The sequence below is a fragment of the Cervus canadensis genome, chromosome 4, assembly GCF_019320065.1.
Source record: "Cervus canadensis isolate Bull #8, Minnesota chromosome 4, ASM1932006v1, whole genome shotgun sequence".
Classification (NCBI taxonomy): domain Eukaryota; kingdom Metazoa; phylum Chordata; class Mammalia; order Artiodactyla; family Cervidae; genus Cervus; species Cervus canadensis.
Window position 1 is genome coordinate 3,329,080 of NC_057389.1, and position 18,417 is coordinate 3,347,496.

The window sequence follows — 18,417 nt, forward strand, 5'->3', positions numbered from 1 at the left end:
AGATGGAAAATCCTATACACTAAACTCTACAGAACCTTGCAGGGGGAAATTAAAGATCTTACTAGAAAGATGTATCATGTAGAGGGGTCAGAAGACTCAATATTGTTAAGAAGCCTATTAACCCCAAACTGATCTATAGATTCAATTTAATCCTAAACTAAATTTCAGCAACCCTTTGTATAGAAACTGAAAAACTAACGAAAAAATTGATAGTGAAATGCAAAGGACCTCTAATAGCCAAAACAATTCTAAAAAAGAATAAAGTTAGACAACTAACATTACCTGATACAAGACTTACTATGAAACTACAAGTGGTCAAGACAGTGTAGTATTGGCATTACAACAAACAGAAAGACTGACAGAAATTAGAGTCCAGAAATATGTGTGCATGTTAGTCACTCAGTCCTATGTCTGACTCTTCAGGATCCCATAGACTGTAGCCTGCCCAGCTCCTCTGTCCATGGAATTCTCCAGGCAAGAATACTGGAGTGGGCTGTCAAAAATTCCCTTCTCCAAGGGATCTTCCTGACCCAGGGACTGAACCCATGCTTCCTACACTGTAGGCAGATTCTTCACCGTCTGAGCCACCAGGGAAGTCCAGCATCCAGAAATATAATTACACACAAATATATTTTAAAAGGAAGGTCGAAAATCAGGAGAGAAAGAAGAGTCGTGATGCTGGAACAACTGGATATCTACATGCCAAAAATATGAACTTCAAACCATTCCTCACGACCATATGAAATAAACCACAGACCGAACTATAAGTTCTAAATTCTAAAACTATAAAAATTGTATAAGTAAACATAGGAGAAAAAGTTTGTAATCTGGGATTCAAAGAGTTCTTAGATTTACTATTAAAAACATGACCTGTAAAGAAAAATAATAAACTTTGAAATTTAAAAAAATCTGCTTTTTAAAAGACACTGTTAAGAGAATGAAAAAACAAGTCAAACTGAGAGAAAATATTTGATAACTATACATTTGATAAAGGACTTGTATCCAGAATTTATAAAGAATCAAGACTCAACTGCAACGTGCTTGTGTGCTAAATCGTGTTCTAGTCGTGTCTGACTCTGTTGTCATTGTGTAGTCGCTAAGTCATGTCCCACTCTTTTGTGACCCCACAAACTATAACCCGCCAGGCTCCTCTGTCCATGGGGATTTTCTGGGCAGGAATACTGGAGTGGGTTGCCATTTCCTCCTCCAGGGGATCTTCCCGACCCAGGGACTGAACCCGCATCTCCTGCAGCTCCTGCAATGGCAGGCAGGTTCTTTACCACTATCACCACCTGGAAGGCCCCAATTACAACAACTCAAATTTTTTAAAAGTGGGCAAATTATTTAAATAGAGGCTTCAAAGAAGATTATGAATGGCAAATTAACACATGACAAGATGCTCATATCATTAGTCAGTTGGGAAAGCAAATTAAAACCACAGTAAGACACTTCAACATAAAATTATAATGTCTAAAGATTGAGCATACAAAGTGTTGATGAAAATGTAGAGAAAGTGCAGTTAGGAATGTCAACTAGTATGACAACTAGTATAATGACTTTAGAGAGCAATTTAGCAACTTCTTAAAATTTTAAACATGTACATTCTATCTAATTCACTTATTCCATTCCTAGGTAAATTTTCAGCAGAAAAATGAAAGTGCATGTCAGTACAAAGACTTGTACATAAATGTTCACAGCAGCTTACTTTGCAGTAGCCCTAAACAGGAAAGAATCCAAAAGTCTATCAATAGTTGGTAACAAATGGAATATATTCATATAATGCAGTTCTACTCAGTAAAAGGTGAACTTCTGAACACCATGGACAGATCTCAAATATGCTGAATGAAACAAACTAGACCCAAACAAGAAAAGAGAAGTACAGACTGTATGGTTCCACTTATATTAAATTCTAAGAAATGCCAACTAATACAGTCACAGAAAGTAGATCAGTGGTGGACGGGGACAGGAGGCGAGATTGGGGGGAGGAAGGGACTGAAGAGGCGTGAGGGAAATCTGAGGGTGAGAGGCGTGTTCATCACTTTGGCTGTGGTGACGGTTTCACAAGTGTACACATATGTCAGTATTTTATATATATATAGTATGTCAATTACATGTCAATAAATATGTTTTCAAAAAGACTGAAAAATTATGGCTATTAAATATTAGACAGTTGACATCCTCTCAAGACTGAGTGAAGTTAAGTCCGACACTTCAAGGCAAAACAACCGACAGTGTTTGTTGCCAGGGACAACATTCCAGCTTCCCAATGCAAACTAAAATTTTGGAAAACACATACTTGCCGTCAAGAAACTGACACCTCCTATTACTTTTCCAGTGAGATTAGGGATGGCAGTAATGAATGTGATCTTTTGATACTGCATAATGAATTATGTCACTGTTTGGTTACTTGATATTTTCCAAATGAGATATGACAAAGCATAATGCTATAAAAATCACGCATTCATCTTAAAAGATCAACCAGCTGAATTAATGTAACAGAGTATGAAAAGTTCAGTCTGGTTTCACATCCCACACTGCAATGAACCTTCAAGAAAGTTCAGCAAAGTCTACTGCGGTAGGCAGAATGTGAAGATGGCGTCCCAGTGGTGTCCCACCCTAACCCCTGGAGCATGTGAGCATGGTCAGATACCACTCCCATGATTATATTTTGCCATGTAGCACAGCTGCCCTAAAGGTAGGCAGCTTGGGCAGGTGAGCCTGTTCTAATCACAGAACCTCTCAAAACAGCAGAGTATTCGCTCAGCTTTTTTGAAAAACAACACAGAACGAAACAAAAAACATAAGAGCAAGTTAGAGAAATTCAGAGCATCTGAAATATGTGACACACTGGGTCTGAAGATCAAAGAGTGTAGAAACCCATAAAGAGCTGGGAGATGCCCTTGGCTCACAGCAAGAAAAGAAAGAGAATGTTAGGTCATTTCTCAACTGCAAGAGATGAGACTCTGCCACCACCCAGAAGGAGTCTGGTAGTGATTCTTCCCCAGTGCTCCAGACAAGAGCTCAGTTAGATATCCTGATTTTTGGCTTTGGGAGACCCTGAGCAGGGAACTCAGTCAAGCCTACCTGGACTTCTAACCTACACAACTGTGAGGTGATAAACGGATGTTATGTAAAGCTGCTAAGTTATGATCATTCGTTGTGCATAAACAGAAAGCTAATACACTTCCCATAAATCAAAATGCACATAAACTCAGACCCAAGTTGAACACTGTTTAAAAAAGAAAAAAAAAAAGTAATAAAATTGGAAACAACAAAAGTGTCCATAAATAGAAGGCCCATTTAAATTATATAAAACCAAATAATGGAATATTCTGTAGCCATTATAAAGAAAAGGTAGAACTATATGGATGAATAGGAAACAATGAAACCATGTTATATTAGAGAAAAAAGAAAGCTTTATGATTTTAAATAATTAAAAGATTTGCATAAAATCATGGTATTCTATATTAAATATTTTCCTGGGGGGAAAACCACAAAAAACTAAATCGTTCGCTTTGGATTAAGATTAGATTGTTGAGTAGGAGGCTTTTATTTTTAATTTTCTGCCTTTATTACATTTTGAATTTTCTAATGAAGTTTATTATTCTCAATCATCTAAAAAAAAAATCAATAAAGGTTACTATTTAATGTCTAGATAAACACTTCCCTGGCTCTCTTCCAAAGCTATCTTTTGTTTTATTCAGTTTGGACCTCCATCAGGAATTTGTTACCATGGTCCTTTAGTCAGTTACAGTAACACCAAAATTACTTTCCTCATCAGGTCTGCCCCACCTCTCAAATCTAACTTTTTTAGTGACATCCCTTATTATCTGGGGGCATCATCTGCATTATGTAAATGTTTTATGTATTCATAATACTTAAACATACTATTTTAGGTAAAATTATAGGCTATTCAACTGTTTTTAAAATTTTAGACTATAGTCTATTTTTCATAACTGTATGAAAGCTACTTTGAGATTTAATCACAAGTAGTGTAAATCATGCAAATATATATTGCCATCTTGAGAATGAAAATGATTATAATCTAGGAATCTTGCAGTTACATGGTGATAAAGAAATATTCTAATAGCAATCAAACCAGGTGGTATAACTGGACCAACTGTCCTTAAATTATGAAAGGATTATGTGAAAAGTTTTCAGTGGGCAATCAACAATACCAGGTTTATGTGATGTATATTCAAAGCTAGAAACATTTTTCATATTCCTTTAAGTTTCTTCTTTTCAAATGAGTAAACATTTTAGGTAAACATTAAGGTAACAAAGCAAATGCTTATCAGTTATTAAATACTGTATTTGTAAATATTATAAAGATCATATTTTGCCTCTGATCATATTTTCTACAACAGAAAGATGCATCAATATAGTAAAAATAAAGATATACGATATCAGTTTGACGTTATCCTTGTTTGTTGGCAAAAGTAGTTAACCAAAATACCTGGCAGTTTTAAAAGTCACCAGAGAGAAATATAAGGATAAATTCCAAGAGAGATTACCTGTTTTTTTGGTTCACATATTAAAGAAGTTCAAAGTTTGTGACCCAAAGCATTATGGTATTATTATGTACAACTTAACAAGAGAAGGTGTGGTAATCTACTTGTAAAATGACATAAATGAACTAAATTCTTAGTGCTATCATTACTATAAAGTTGAACTAAGTAGACAACTTTTCTAAATAGTCTTTCTCACAGAAACATTATATATAACTAAATTCCACGTGGAACTGCAATGTAATAACATATCTCCTTTTAAAAAGGTTGGTTGACATTTTCTTAAAAACAGCAAGTATTAGAAGCTATAAAAACAACGAGTACATGTACAAGCTCTTCATCATGAGGAAAATGTTAAAGAAATCACAGAAAACTTCACAAGGAGAAATCAAAGAGACTATATATAAAAGCAACAAAACGACACTAAAACGCCATCGAGGAAACCGCTAAAATGGTATTACCTGGAACCAGTTCCATAATGATGTAGATAGGCTGTCTCTGTGTGCAGACCCCTATAAGTTTGACAATATTGGGGTGATCATACTGCTTGAGAATTCTGGATAAGAGAAATATAAGAATAGTCACCATTTAAGTAGTAAGCATTAATTTATGATCATGTGTAGTGTGCACAATTAGGATATACAATTTTTAAAACTTAAGTATGAACACAAATTATGATAAATGGGATGTATATAAGTTTTGATAAATCTTGGAAAAATAGATATAAATGAGTCAGCTTTTAATTATATGAGTCAGCTTTTAATTAAATATTCATTTAAAAACTAGTATCCACCCTGAAAACTAACAATCATGCTAAATCTGAATAACTTACTCAGTCCAAAATATGTAGAACTCCTTTCAAAGCATCTGCTTTTCGATGCCCTCACAAAAGCTAAAGAGTATTAGTGGACCAAAAACTGTAAGCTGTTAGGGCAGCATCTTTTTGTTTAGTTTTGTTTTATGTATACAATTCATTTAAAACAGATAAATTTAAGAACAATTCATATTGGTAAATGCTATAGAGTAATCACTTCACGTTTAGATTTCATAATACCTACTTGACAATCATGGTCAATTTCAAATAGTATAAACTCAAAAGTTTTGAGAAGCCTGGCAGAAAGGTAAACAATGAGTAATATTAGATTAAAGTTAAAGCAAATAAGTTTTGGTTTGGATAAAGGCAGAATTTCAGAGGGCTATAAAAGTAGCAAAGACTCATCTACAGGACTCCAAGCATGAGTTAAAAATAGATTAGATGCCCTCACAGGCCTGTCTGCCCTGATGATTTCTGTTATCAAATGATATTCCATATTATCCTGTTGACATAGTTATAAATTCACTCATATTTGAAAAAACACAGGTTCTTTCCTAGGAGAATGAAAAAAATAACTTCATTTGGAGAAAGATGAAATAGTTTATATATGTGCTATACATGTACAACTAAAGCAGAGACAGCTCTAAGAAAAATGTCACAAATCGAAAATGTACAATGTTTATTAACAAATGAAGACAGACTAGGAAGAATTCTAGAGATAAAAAAATACTGTTAATAACTGAGTTTACAGTTTCTATGATGAATTAGAAAGGGAGTTTTAGAATGATTGACTTTAATCCAAAATGTCATTTCTTAGGTTGAAAACTGCTTAATAAAGAAATTCTACAAAATAGCCAGGATGAACCCAAATAACATTAAATATTTAAATATATAGATCTATCTTCTAATTAAAAGATACTTGAGAGCTTACATGGATATAACTGCCATTTTTAACAGAAAATTTCATAGTCTCACATTAGAAGAAGAAATTAAACTCTATTTTTCAATAAAACATTCACAAATTAGAAAGCAAGATACTTTAAGATATCTGTGAATAACTAAAATGATGAGCCCATGAATTTCAGTTGTAATAGGATGCTTTTAAGTTCATTATAGAATATTTTTTCTCAATTGCTGATAATATATATATGAAAAATGCTTGCAACTTTATTCCATCAGTTCAGCATAGATAACATTTAATAAATGTACCCAACTAGTGTAATACATTGCTATAAATATCTACTGTTTACATGGAGAGATGACATAAAGATGCTCCACTCCATGGGATTTAGTTCCCTCACTGCATGTCCTCTGTTCTTCCAGGGCACTTTAGGAAGCTTTGCTTTTACATACAATGCCTGAAGGAGGTAACACACCCCCCCACACACACACCTCTTTTCTCCTTCCCTTTACACCACCAATCTATGATCTATACACCCTTCTTCTCTCCCTCTCAACTATCCATCCACTCTTCCATACACCTCCTGTTCATATGTCCATTCTCTGTCCAAAGCCCCTTTCATTTGTTTTGTGTTTTGTTGTATATTTTTGTGTTAGTTGTATATTTTACAACTAACTGAATCATTGTAACTACTTGCAATATAGGTCTGGCAAGTTGCAACATTAAATTTTAACTAAAACTGAAAATTGGGAAGACAATCATTGTAGAAGATCAATTAGGAAAGAAACAATGTAAATTTTGGAACAAAGTCAGACACTGAGCTGAAGAAGAAATCTGAGATTCTAAGAAAAGAACTCTGACAGCTGGGAACAAACAATCAAGGAGAGTAAGGAAGATGTCATTAAATTCTCAAGGTATATTTACATTAAGCATTTTATTCAGAGAATACAGACTATTTTTATTATAAGGTCAATCACAACACTACATATATACATATGTGCATATGCATATGTGATAGAAGCAAGAAATACTGCAATTTTTTTTAAAGACTTGAAGAATATTTACTGTTCTTAGCATCTGGCTCTTCTGATTGTAACTGCTAAATGACCTAGAGTCTCACTTCAAAGGAGAAACTTTGTTTTCAGAATGCCTACTTTTGAAGACTCTGAAAGTACCTACTTCTAATTCATCAAGTCATAATTTAAGACATCTTCAAACATACATTTTAACGAATCACTTTTAAGTACATGTTAACATTATTTTAGAGAACTCACTTGGCTTCTTGTAAGAATTTTATTTTCAGTTCCTGAGGAAGATCTTCTTTACATGTTTTAACAGCAACAGCAGTTTTATCCTTTAATATGCCCTTAAATACTTCACCAAAATTTCCCTGAAAATACAAACAGATTTATTGTTCAGTGCATAATACAGTCACATAAGTCTTTGAAAAATTCCAGGCACGCATGTAATGATGAGCTTTGAGTTAAGAGTACTCTGTTAGCTTTATTCAGTTTCAAGCAGAAATAAAGACTGGGCAGGCTGCTCTTTCCAATTCCCCAACTTTAAATATACTACCCAACACTCCAGCCGTGCGGGAGACCGAGGCTTGAGGGGAACTGGAGAGGAAATGGAAAAAACTGAAATAGTGGAAAAGGAAAGACTAACATGGTCAGAAGCACCTAAGTCTCCCCCCGCCTAGTCCCCTTTACCTTCCAGCTCTACATTTCGGTATCAGTAGATTAGGAAGTCCTCATCAGTGCTCTAAGGTAAAGCCACGGTGCTGGGAGGGGACTGGTGGCATTGACCCTCACGGTCAGGGCTCAGAGGAGGGCGTGAGAGGCAGGGGCCAGGTCAGGGCGCCAGAGCCCAGGCCCAGGAAGGGCCGGCAACAGGGCCTGCGGCGCTGTGGGCTCTGAAAAGCGCCAGGATGCAGGCAGCACTGTGAGGTCAGCTCTGCCCGCTGTCTGAGCGCCAAGCCCCACTCTGGGGCTTCAGCATACTCTGACTTAAAATGCCTTACTTCAAACACATGAAGAGATGCTCAACATCACTCATTATCAGAGAAATGCAAATCAAAACCTCAGTGAGGTACCGTGACACACCAGTCAGAATGGCTGCTATCCAAAGGTCTACAAGCAATAAATGCTGGAGAGGGTGTGGAGAAAAGGGAACCCTCTTACACTGTTGGTGGGAATGCAAACTAGTACAGCCACTATGGAGAACAGTGTGGAGATTTCTTAAAAAACTGGAAATAGAACTGCCATGTGACCCAGCAATCACACTGCTGGGCATACACACCAAGGAAACCAGATCTGAAAGAGACACGTGCACCCCAATGTTCATCACAGCACTGTCTATAATAGCCAGGACATGGAAGCAACCTAGATGCCCATCAGCAGATGAATGGATAAGGAAGCTGTGGTACATATATACCATGGAATATTACTCAGCCATTAAAAAGAATTCATTTGAATCAGTTCTAATGAGATGGATGAAACTGGAGCCCATTATACAGAGTGAAGTAAGCCAGAAAGATAAAGACCAATACAGTATACTAATGCATATATATGGGATTTAGAAAGATGGTAACAGTAACCCTATATGCAAGACAGAAAAAGAGACACAGATGTACAGAACAGACTTTTGGACTCTATGGGAGAAGGCGAGGGTGGGATGTTCTGAGAGAATAGCATCAAAACATGTATATTATCAAGTGTGAAACAGATCACCAGCCCAGGTGGGATGCATGAGACAAGTGCTCGGGGCTGGTGCACTGGGATGACCCCGAGGGAAGGGATGGGGAGGGAGGTGGGAGGGGGGATCAGGATGGGGAACACATGTAAATCCATGGCTGAGTCATGTCAATGTATGGCAAAAACCACCACAATATTGTAAAGTAATTAGCCTCCAACTAATAAAAATAAATGAAAAAAAAATAAAATGCCTTACTTCTAGTTTAAAGTTGCTTTTATGAGTATGAAAAAAAAAATTAGACAAGATCTTTAAGGTAACATGACAGCTATCTTTAAGCATTCTCTTTCTCTTTCTCTGTATGCATATGTACTTTTTACATAGCTGTAACTGTAATGAGCAAGCATCATAAATAGCTTTAATGCTACCGCTGTTGAGCAAGAAATAACTCAGTGAGGGGTCTGAAAATCAATGAGCATGAGTTCTAAGATAAACATAATTCTTAATAGTCCATGCAATATAAATTTTAAATGTTCCTAATAATTGAAAATTACTAAAATACTGATTTTAATAAACTCATTATTTATTAGATAATTGCTGTTTGCTTAAAATAACATTTATTCTATTTAATATTGAGCATACTTCAGTATTTAAGTAATGAATAGTATTACTATTAAATCTAATATTCAACTCAAATATTAATTGAAAACAATGACTGATTACCCTTACATGAAAAGTAAACATCTAATAAATTCAACACAGTACACATTCATCATAAGCTAGAAACAGAAATACCCTTCCATGTTATTCAAGGGTTTTTTCCCTTCCCACAATCATCACATCATTTATTATGTCAGAAATAGATCCAGTAGAAGGTGTTAGTATACATGATTACTGCTAGGCCTTTATTTACCTGAATGATTCTGAAGCACTAAAAATTCTTCTTGCCTAAGACTTAACATTTAATTCATTAGAAGACACTTGCTGACTAAATTACCAGGACCATTATTCTCTCTACAAGCGTTCAGATTCTCCCTCTAGAAACTTCTGTCTTCCTCCTCACATCTCACACAGCCTGCTTCATTTTTCTTACCTAAGCTGATCTCACCATCAGTTCCTCAGCCCTTCAACCCATCTACCACAGCACTACCAGATTAATCACTGCAAGAAAATACTCCTGCCTTCTTGAACATCTAGCCTTCCACGGCCATTTCTCTCTCAGCCTCTGTCTAGCTCCCTCTCGTAGCTCTTGACTGCTACATGTATCCTAAATTCAGACAGGGATTTCAAAATACGTGCTCCACCTTCTGCACATTTCCCCTCTACTTCCGATCAAAGAACAAGCTAACTGATCTGGAAGTGCGCTTCTCCTGCTCCCCTTGTATGAGAGCTTCCCGATCTTCCCCAGGTTATCCCGCCCCTCCTGAACACCTGTCATCCCATTGGCCCCTTGGTGCATTTCTGCTGGTCTCTGCCCTACAGGGACCTATAGGTCCTGGCTCATAGGAAGCATTTGAAAACTCTGACCATTCATTTAACAATCTTCACTCAGAAGACTTCCACTCTATTAACAGTGATCAAGGGAGGACTCTCAAACAGTGAGAAAGACTCTGCTTCACAGACCACCTCTTCTTCATCCAAAGAGGTCAGGAAAAAGGACAGGACACCCACTGATCCCTACCACCTAGCAGGTACAGCTTCATCTCTGCTGCTGGCTCCAAGTCCACGAGGCTGAACTTAATGATGTCGCTTATCTCTGTTTATGACCATCCTCACAGAAGGTCCTGGTGGCCCTCGTCTCCCCCTCTCTGATTCTGATTAGGCTATGCGGACTCCTGCGATCTCCAACTATTTCTCTTCTATCCCCAGCCTCCCCCGTGCCTTCGGGAACTTCTGGTCCATCATTAAAATTTTATCTAGATCAAGATCATGCTCTTCACCTTCTTGCTCTAATAGAAACTTCACTCTCACTTGAGAACACTCAAACGGTGGGTGAGTTTCTTTTGGCTTCTAAAATTGTGATTTCCTTTTAGTCCCCTATACACACAGACACCAGGCCTTCTCCCAGTGGCCTGGAGACAGAAAAAAGGATTCCACTAGCTGTCTGCCACTGCTTTTAAAACATTTTCTCTACTGCCTTCCTAAAAACCCCTAGCTTTGAAACTTTATCATTTGATTACATACCCAATACCCTAGCTAGTAGCTACTGCATTAGAAAATATTTTCCCTCATTTGTTGACTATTTGAGCTCTTGAATCACTGTGCCAGGTGTTACTCCCGTCTTAATACTTGGAAATTTCAATAGACAATTAAGGATTCTTCCAACACCTCAAACTCTGTTTTGTGACCATCTGTCCTCCAATGATCTGTGTTCCAACCTATTTTCTAGATTCAGATCTTAAACTTTGCTATCATCAGTAATGCCACTCCTCGATAACATCTATTTCATTTATCTCATCTTCTGGCTGGCTTTTATTTTTCTAGCTTACTTCCTCTAGTATCCAGACTGAAAATTCTTTGACCCTATCAGTTCAGTTCAGTCCAGTTCAGTCACTCAGTCGTGTCCGACTCTTTGTGACCCCATGGACTGCAGCACGCCAGACCTCCCCGTCCATCACCAACTTCCAGATTTTACTCAAACTCATGTCCATTGAGCCAGTGATGCCATCCAACCATCTCATCCTCTGTCATCCCCTTCTCCTTCCGCCCTCAAGAGTTCCCAGCATCAGGGTCTTTTCAGAAGAGTCAGCTCTTCGCATCAGATGGCCAAAGTACTGGAGCTGATCAGCTTCAGGAGTCTTCTCCAACACCACAGTTCAAAAGCATTAATTCTTCCGCACTCAGCTTTCTTTATAGTCCAACTCTCACATCCATACATGACCACTGGAAAAACCATAGCCTTGACTAGACAGGCCTTTGTTGGCAAAGTAAAGTCTCTGCTTTTTAATATGCTGTCTAGGTTGGTCATAACTTTCCTTCCAAGGAGCAAGTGTCTCTTAATTTCATGGCTGCAATCACCATCTGCAGTGATTCTGGAGCCCAAAACAATAAAGTCAGCCACTGTTTCCACTGTTTCCCCATCTATTTGCCATGAAGTGATGGGACCGGATGACATGATCTTAGTTTTCTGAATGTTGAGCTTTAAGCCAACTTTTTCACTCTCCTCTTTCACTTTCATCAAGAGGCTCTTTAGTTCTTCTTCACTTTCTGCCATAAGGGTGGTGTCATCTGCATATCTGAGGTTATTGATATTTCTCCCAGCAATCTTGATTCCAGCTTGTGCTTCTTCCAGCCCAGCATTTCTCATGAGAGGAACCTCCAAATATTTAGATCCTATTACTTTTTATTGTCCATAACCCCCTTAACATCCTCAGTTTCCTTCTTATTCAGCTTAAGTTCCATGGCTCATAATTACTTTCTACCATACACTCCCAACTTCTTTATTCCTCTTAATTTCTAGAACCCCCTTATCAAATACACAGCCCAGACCAGTTGTGGCATGGCCTACCCTGGACTGATACAGTTCAGTGTGGATGGAGAAAATCCACACCAATGTTGACTAGGTTCACTTTAAGAACACATACCTCTAGGGGGTCCTTAATACTGCTCAATAATTATTATACAATTCCCGAGACCATGAACACGCTCATTCTTCTAATTAACTTTTCCTCGCCCTTCAACTCTCTTCTTAAAGATTCTGTACCTCCCCTACTACAACCTCACTCTCAGCTAATAATCTTTTTGCTTCCTGATTTACTGAGAAAATTGAAGCAATTTCCGACTTTCAGGTCCACACTGACCCTCCTGCCAATCTTCCTTGCTGTTACAAGATGAACTGTGCTTCTATTAAAGTCAATCCTCCATTGTAAACTAAATTCCCTCTCCTCTTGTCTACTCGATGATATCATTTCAGCAATTCTCATCTCCTTCAAAAATCATGAATTTTTCACGACATCATTCCCAGTGTCAAACCAGCATGCTGCTTTTCTCAGGTTAACCAACAGCACACAAATCATTTCTTCTAAAACCGCCACTGTCTCTGCTTCCTTTCACAGCAAAGCTTCAGAGTTGCATCCTTGCTATCCCTGTTTCCTCTCCTCCCATTCTCTCTTACATATATTCCAGCTTGGCTTTCACATAAAACATGCCAAAGAAAGTGCTCAGTCAAGTCACCAGGAATCTCTCCACTGCTAAATTCAGTGATTCTCAGTCATCATCTCATGTGACCTCTCATCAGCAAATGCCACCACTGATCACTCCTCCTTCAAATACCTTTTTCTCCTGGAGTCTAAGGCATCCTGTCTCCCGGTCTTCTGCCTTCCTGGAGGTTTCTCTTCCTCAGCCTCAGTCATCTTGCTTCTCTTCTCTGCAGCCTCTTGATTTTGAAGTGACGGGGCCCAAGCTCTCTCTCCTCTACGGAGACTCACTCCACTGCTGAACGCATCGAAGCAAACCACCCAGCAAGTGCCAGTTACTGAGTCTGTAATTTGATCCACACCTCTTTTCTAAGCTTCATACCCAGCTGTTTCTCAACATCTCCGCTTGGAAGTCGAACAGATAATCCTTAATATTTACACGCAAAAACCCTAATCTCAGTCCCCAAAACCCACTACACCTAAGCCGATGCCCCCATGTCTCACACCCCACGTAGAGTCCATCAGGATATTCAGCTGGGTCAACCGTGAAAATGAAGGCAGAACCCACCATATCCCCCCATCCCCACTGCCACTTCCCTGATCCGACCAGCAACCATCATCTTTAGTCAGGTAAGGACAAGAGCTTCCTAACCTTGCAACTCAGCCTACTCTCAACACAGGAGCCCGAGTGAGCTCTGTAGAAGGCATGATCATCTCGCTCCTCCAGGCAGTCATCCCCCAGCTTACCCTTTTCACACATGTTAAAGCCAGAGTGCTTCCACTGACCCACATGGTTCTACACGATCTGTGCTGCCTCAGCCACCTGCTGCCTGAGTCTGTTCCTTCTTGCCTACTCGGCTACAACCAACTGCCTCTCCCGCTCATCAACGTAATCTGCATTCATACTCCCTCTGCCTAAAACCCCTTTCCTCATTTGACCACGTGGCCAAATCCCTTCTCACCAGCTTTTTATCAGAAAGTAACAATTTTGATAAGGCTTACCTGGATTCCCCTATTAAAAATCCCAACTCCAACCAAAAGCACTCTATAAATTCCTTATGTTTTCACAGGATTAGCATCTTTAACATTATGAAGTTTACCTATTTATTAAGTTTATTGTCTGTCTGTCTTTCCCTGCTAGATAGAATGTGAGCTTCATAAGGGCAAGGACATTTGTCTGCTTTTTTCATGGATGTATCCCAAGTTCCTTGGGGAGTGCCTAGCATACAGTAGGCATTCAATAAATATTTGAGGAATTAATATTCTTGATTACCAGCTATCAAACACAGTATAAATACGGTGGTTCAGTAAAAGTTACAGTTGCCATATTAACCTTATGATACTACTAAAATCCCAAAGTATGTAAGTATAGGCTAATTCTCTTTTTTCTCATGCACTTTCAAGCAGTATACGATAAATACTCAGAACAGGTAATGAAAATATTAAACGAAAATTTTTAACTCAGAAATATTTGCTGAAACTAAGCTATATGCTTAGTCACTCAGTTGTGTCCAACTCTTTGCAACCCCACAAACTGTAGCCCACCAGGCTCCACTGTCCATGGGGATTCTCCAGGCAATAATACTGAAGTGGGTTGCCCTGCCCTCCTTCAGGGGATCGTTCCAAACCAGGAATCAAACCTGGGTCTCCAGCACTGCTGGCAGATTCTTTACCATCTGAGTCACCAGGAAGCCTGAAATTAAGCCATACATGTCTCTAACGTTGAAGTGTTTGTTTTATTAAAATGATTAAATTTATTAAAACTGGTATATGCTACTGCCTTGTCATTGAAAATAATTATTCTTTCAAATAAACTTACTAAGTAAGGACCTAATGGATAAAATTCCTAATATGTGAAGTATCATGTATCACATAATAACTGAAATCTCTCTAACTGAAAACATTTTTTTTTTCCTTAGTACTGAAAAATCTGCCCTTCTCAACACACTTTTTCAGTAACTGGTTTAATCTTAAAACTATATTTAATTGTATTTTCATGGAAATTACTTTATTTTCTTTGTAATAATTTTTAGCCCAATCACTGATACTGAATTACTTAAAGTAATGAAAAAGTGAAATATTTCCTTAAGAATTATGGTTACATAATAGAGGAAATAAACATAATAGCTACTGTAGCTTGAAATTCTTTAGAATTTACTTACTAAATAAGTATTAGCAATCAATAGAAACTGTTTTCTAATAGCAATTTAATGCTTCTATTTGGAAAAATAATTAAAATAAAAAGAATTCTGCAAAGTATATTGTTTCAACAGGGATTCACTTTCCTAACATATAGTAAAGCTAAAAAATAGGGGAAATCTGTCAATTCATCAAGTTTGAATCAAGAAAAGTAATGGATAATCATTTTATTTCTTTACTTGAAATGCTGAGCCTTAAATTCTAGTACTGATCACTCAGAAGTGTATGAGTAACAGTTTTCCCTATCTGGATTTTACATTATTTCTTCCATTGTATTACGAATCCCAACTCAATTCAAACCTCACTAATTAAGCCATCAATAAAGAAGTTAATGCTTGTCTATTGGAACTCAATTATAAATTAATAATCAATGTCCAAATAACCCATTTAATTATTAAATATGTGCCATTATTATTAGGTATAATATACTTTCATATTGCCTATGAGTTGGAAGAAATTTCCAGCCGGTTTGTAAGAAAGTGACTTTTATCATATATAGCTACCTCCTCTGACCACTAACAGAGCTAGCTACACAATGGTATTGAAACGTGTCCTGCCCACATCATTCTCAGATTGAAACAACATGTCCCATGTTGTCACATACTGTGATTCTACATACATCCTGAGATCCCTAAATGTTGTCACATACTCATTCTACATAAATCCTGAGATCCCAAGGAGCAGTACTGCATTTTTTCTGAACTATCATGTGTAACCACAAACAAGTGGAATAAGACTATTAGGTGTTTACATTTTTATTACCTCACAGTTTCTTTCCAAATCTCAGCTCACTAGTTTTGGTTTTACTACAATGTAATAAAAATTATTGCGGCTTTTAATCCTTTCAGAGGAAAATTTACAATATACTATTTTTTTTTTTTTTTTTGTAATCCTTAAACTTTTCAAAGATTTTCACACTTCTTTTTCCATGAACATCACAGTATTTGTAACAGATACGGCACTGTGTTCTTCTAGGTTCATGTGCGAATGTACTTTGCTGTGTGCAAGAATATTAGAAAGGCTTTGAAGAAAACGAAGAATCACGGCATTCACAATCACTATAAAGACTTCTGGTCATTCAGTTCAGTGGATTACATACCTTGCCCAGTAATTCTCCCAATGTGACATCTTCGTGATTGAGAACCCACTTCTTATCCTATGGCATAAAGAAAGAATGGTATTTTTACCTTAAGTGAGAAATGCAATTTCTGTAACATGCATTTGAGGTCATGGCAAATAGACCTAAGGGATATTTCATTCATACCATTCAATCAACAGCACACAAAGAAGTTGTAACCTCAAGAGGTTATAAAGCAGGTTTAAGAAGTGTTACTACACAATAGAACTTTAAGATCTACATTATAGCAAACTTTTATCAGAGTTCTCCGCCTTCAAAATGATGGTACCCCTGTAAGTAGAACACAACATACACTCTCCTCCCACCATAAAGCTTAGGCTATGCTGTTATTTGTCATTGCAGAATGCTGTGTCATCAGTACATGAGGAAATTTCATTTTGCAATGTGAAATTTCCAATCCTCACTTCATCATACAGAATTATTGTTCTACCCAAACCACATTCCTAAGATCTAATTTTTCCACAGCTGGTCATGAGTTATGGATGCCTCTTTGAGTGAATATAGTCCCATATCTTTCCCAAGTAATTTCCTACAGCATAATAAAGCAACAAACATTACAGTATCATCAAGGTACACAAGACCAATGATGCAAACAGGTTATTATAAAAGAACACCCCATTATCTGATCTCAAGAACTAATCACTACTTAGGGAATATTTTATCATCTAAAAAGTCTCAGCTATGAGAGCCCACAATGCTGCAATGGCAGAAAGACATATAAATTAAAAAAGGAGGAAAAAAGGTAGGGGACAGACTGGAGAAAGGAGGGAAGGGAAAAAGAGGTGAAAAAGAAAAATTCTGTGGTGCTATGTTTCAGTCTTTCTTTTAAAAAGCTTGCATTAGACCATAGTATTCCCCTGTTCAGTTCAGTTCAGTTCAGTTACTCAGTCATGTCCAACTCTTTGCGACCCCATGAACTTCAGCACACCAGGCCTCCTGTCCATCATCAGCTCATGGAGTTTACCCAAACTCATGTCCATTAAGTTGGTGATGCCATCCAACCATCTCATCCTCCCACCTTCAATCTTTCCCAGCATCAGGGTCTTTTCAAATGAGTCAGTTCTTCGCATCAGGTGGCCAAAGTATTGGAGTTTCAGCTTCAACATCAGTCCTTCCAATGAACACCCAGGACTGATCTCCTTTAGGATGGACTGGTGGGATCTCCTTGCAGTCCAAGAGACTCTCAAGAGCCTTCTCCAACACCACAGTTCAAAAGCATCAATTCTTCAGCACTCAGCTTGCTTTACAGTCCAACTCTCACATCCATACATGACCACTGGAAAAACCATAGCCTTAACTAGACAGACCTTTGTTGGCAAAGTAATGTCTCTGCTTTTCAATATGCTGTCTAGGTTGGTCATAACTTTCCTTCCAAGGAGTAAGAGTCTTTTAATTTCATGGCTGCAATCAACATCTGCAGTGATTTTCGAGCTCAGAAAAATAAAGTCTGACACTGTTTCCACTGTCTCCCCATATATTTCCCATGAAGTGATGGGACCAGATGCCATGATCTTAGTTTTCTGAATGTTGAGCTTTAAGCCAACTTTTTCACTCTCCTCTTTCACTTTCATCAAGAGGCTCTTTAGTTCCTCTTCGCTTTCTACCTTAAGTGTGGTGTCATCTGCATATCTGAGGTTATTGATATTTCTCCCAGCAATCTTGATTCCAGCTTGTGCTTCTTCCAGCCCAGCGTTTCTCATGATATATTCTGCATATAAGTTAAATAAGCAGGGTGACAATATACAGCCTTGACGTACTCCTTGTCCTATTTGAAACCAGTCTGTTGTTCCACGTCCAGTTCTAACTATTGCTTCCTGACCTGCATACAGGTTTCTCAAGAGGCAGGTCAGGTGGTCTGGTATTCCCATCTCTTTCAGAATTTTCCACATTTATTGTGATCCACACAGTCAAAGGCTTTGGCATGGTCAAGAAAGCAGAAGTACATGTTTTTCTGGAACTCTCTCACTTTTTCAATGATCCAACGGATGTTGGCAATTTGATCTCTTGTTGCTTTGCCTTTTCTAAAACCA

At 37.8% G+C, this 18,417-nt stretch overlaps 1 protein-coding gene across 7 annotated transcripts in view; it reads right to left on the reverse strand.

Annotated features, from left to right (window-relative positions):
- FER (FER tyrosine kinase) overlaps positions 1-18,417 on the reverse strand; it is a 447,462-nt gene that overhangs the window by 139,682 nt on the left and 289,363 nt on the right. For 6 of the 7 annotated variants that reach the window (XM_043464502.1, XM_043464503.1, XM_043464505.1 and 3 more), the window contains 3 exons: positions 16,349-16,405; positions 7,498-7,613; positions 4,970-5,064 (listed from right to left, as the gene is read on the reverse strand). In XM_043464502.1, coding sequence (XP_043320437.1) covers positions 4,970-5,064; positions 7,498-7,613; positions 16,349-16,405 — 268 coding nt within the window. Of the gene's footprint in view, positions 1-4,969; positions 5,065-7,497; positions 7,614-16,348; positions 16,406-18,417 lie in introns of those variants that run through there. The other variant, XR_006268870.1, reaches the window with a different exon arrangement.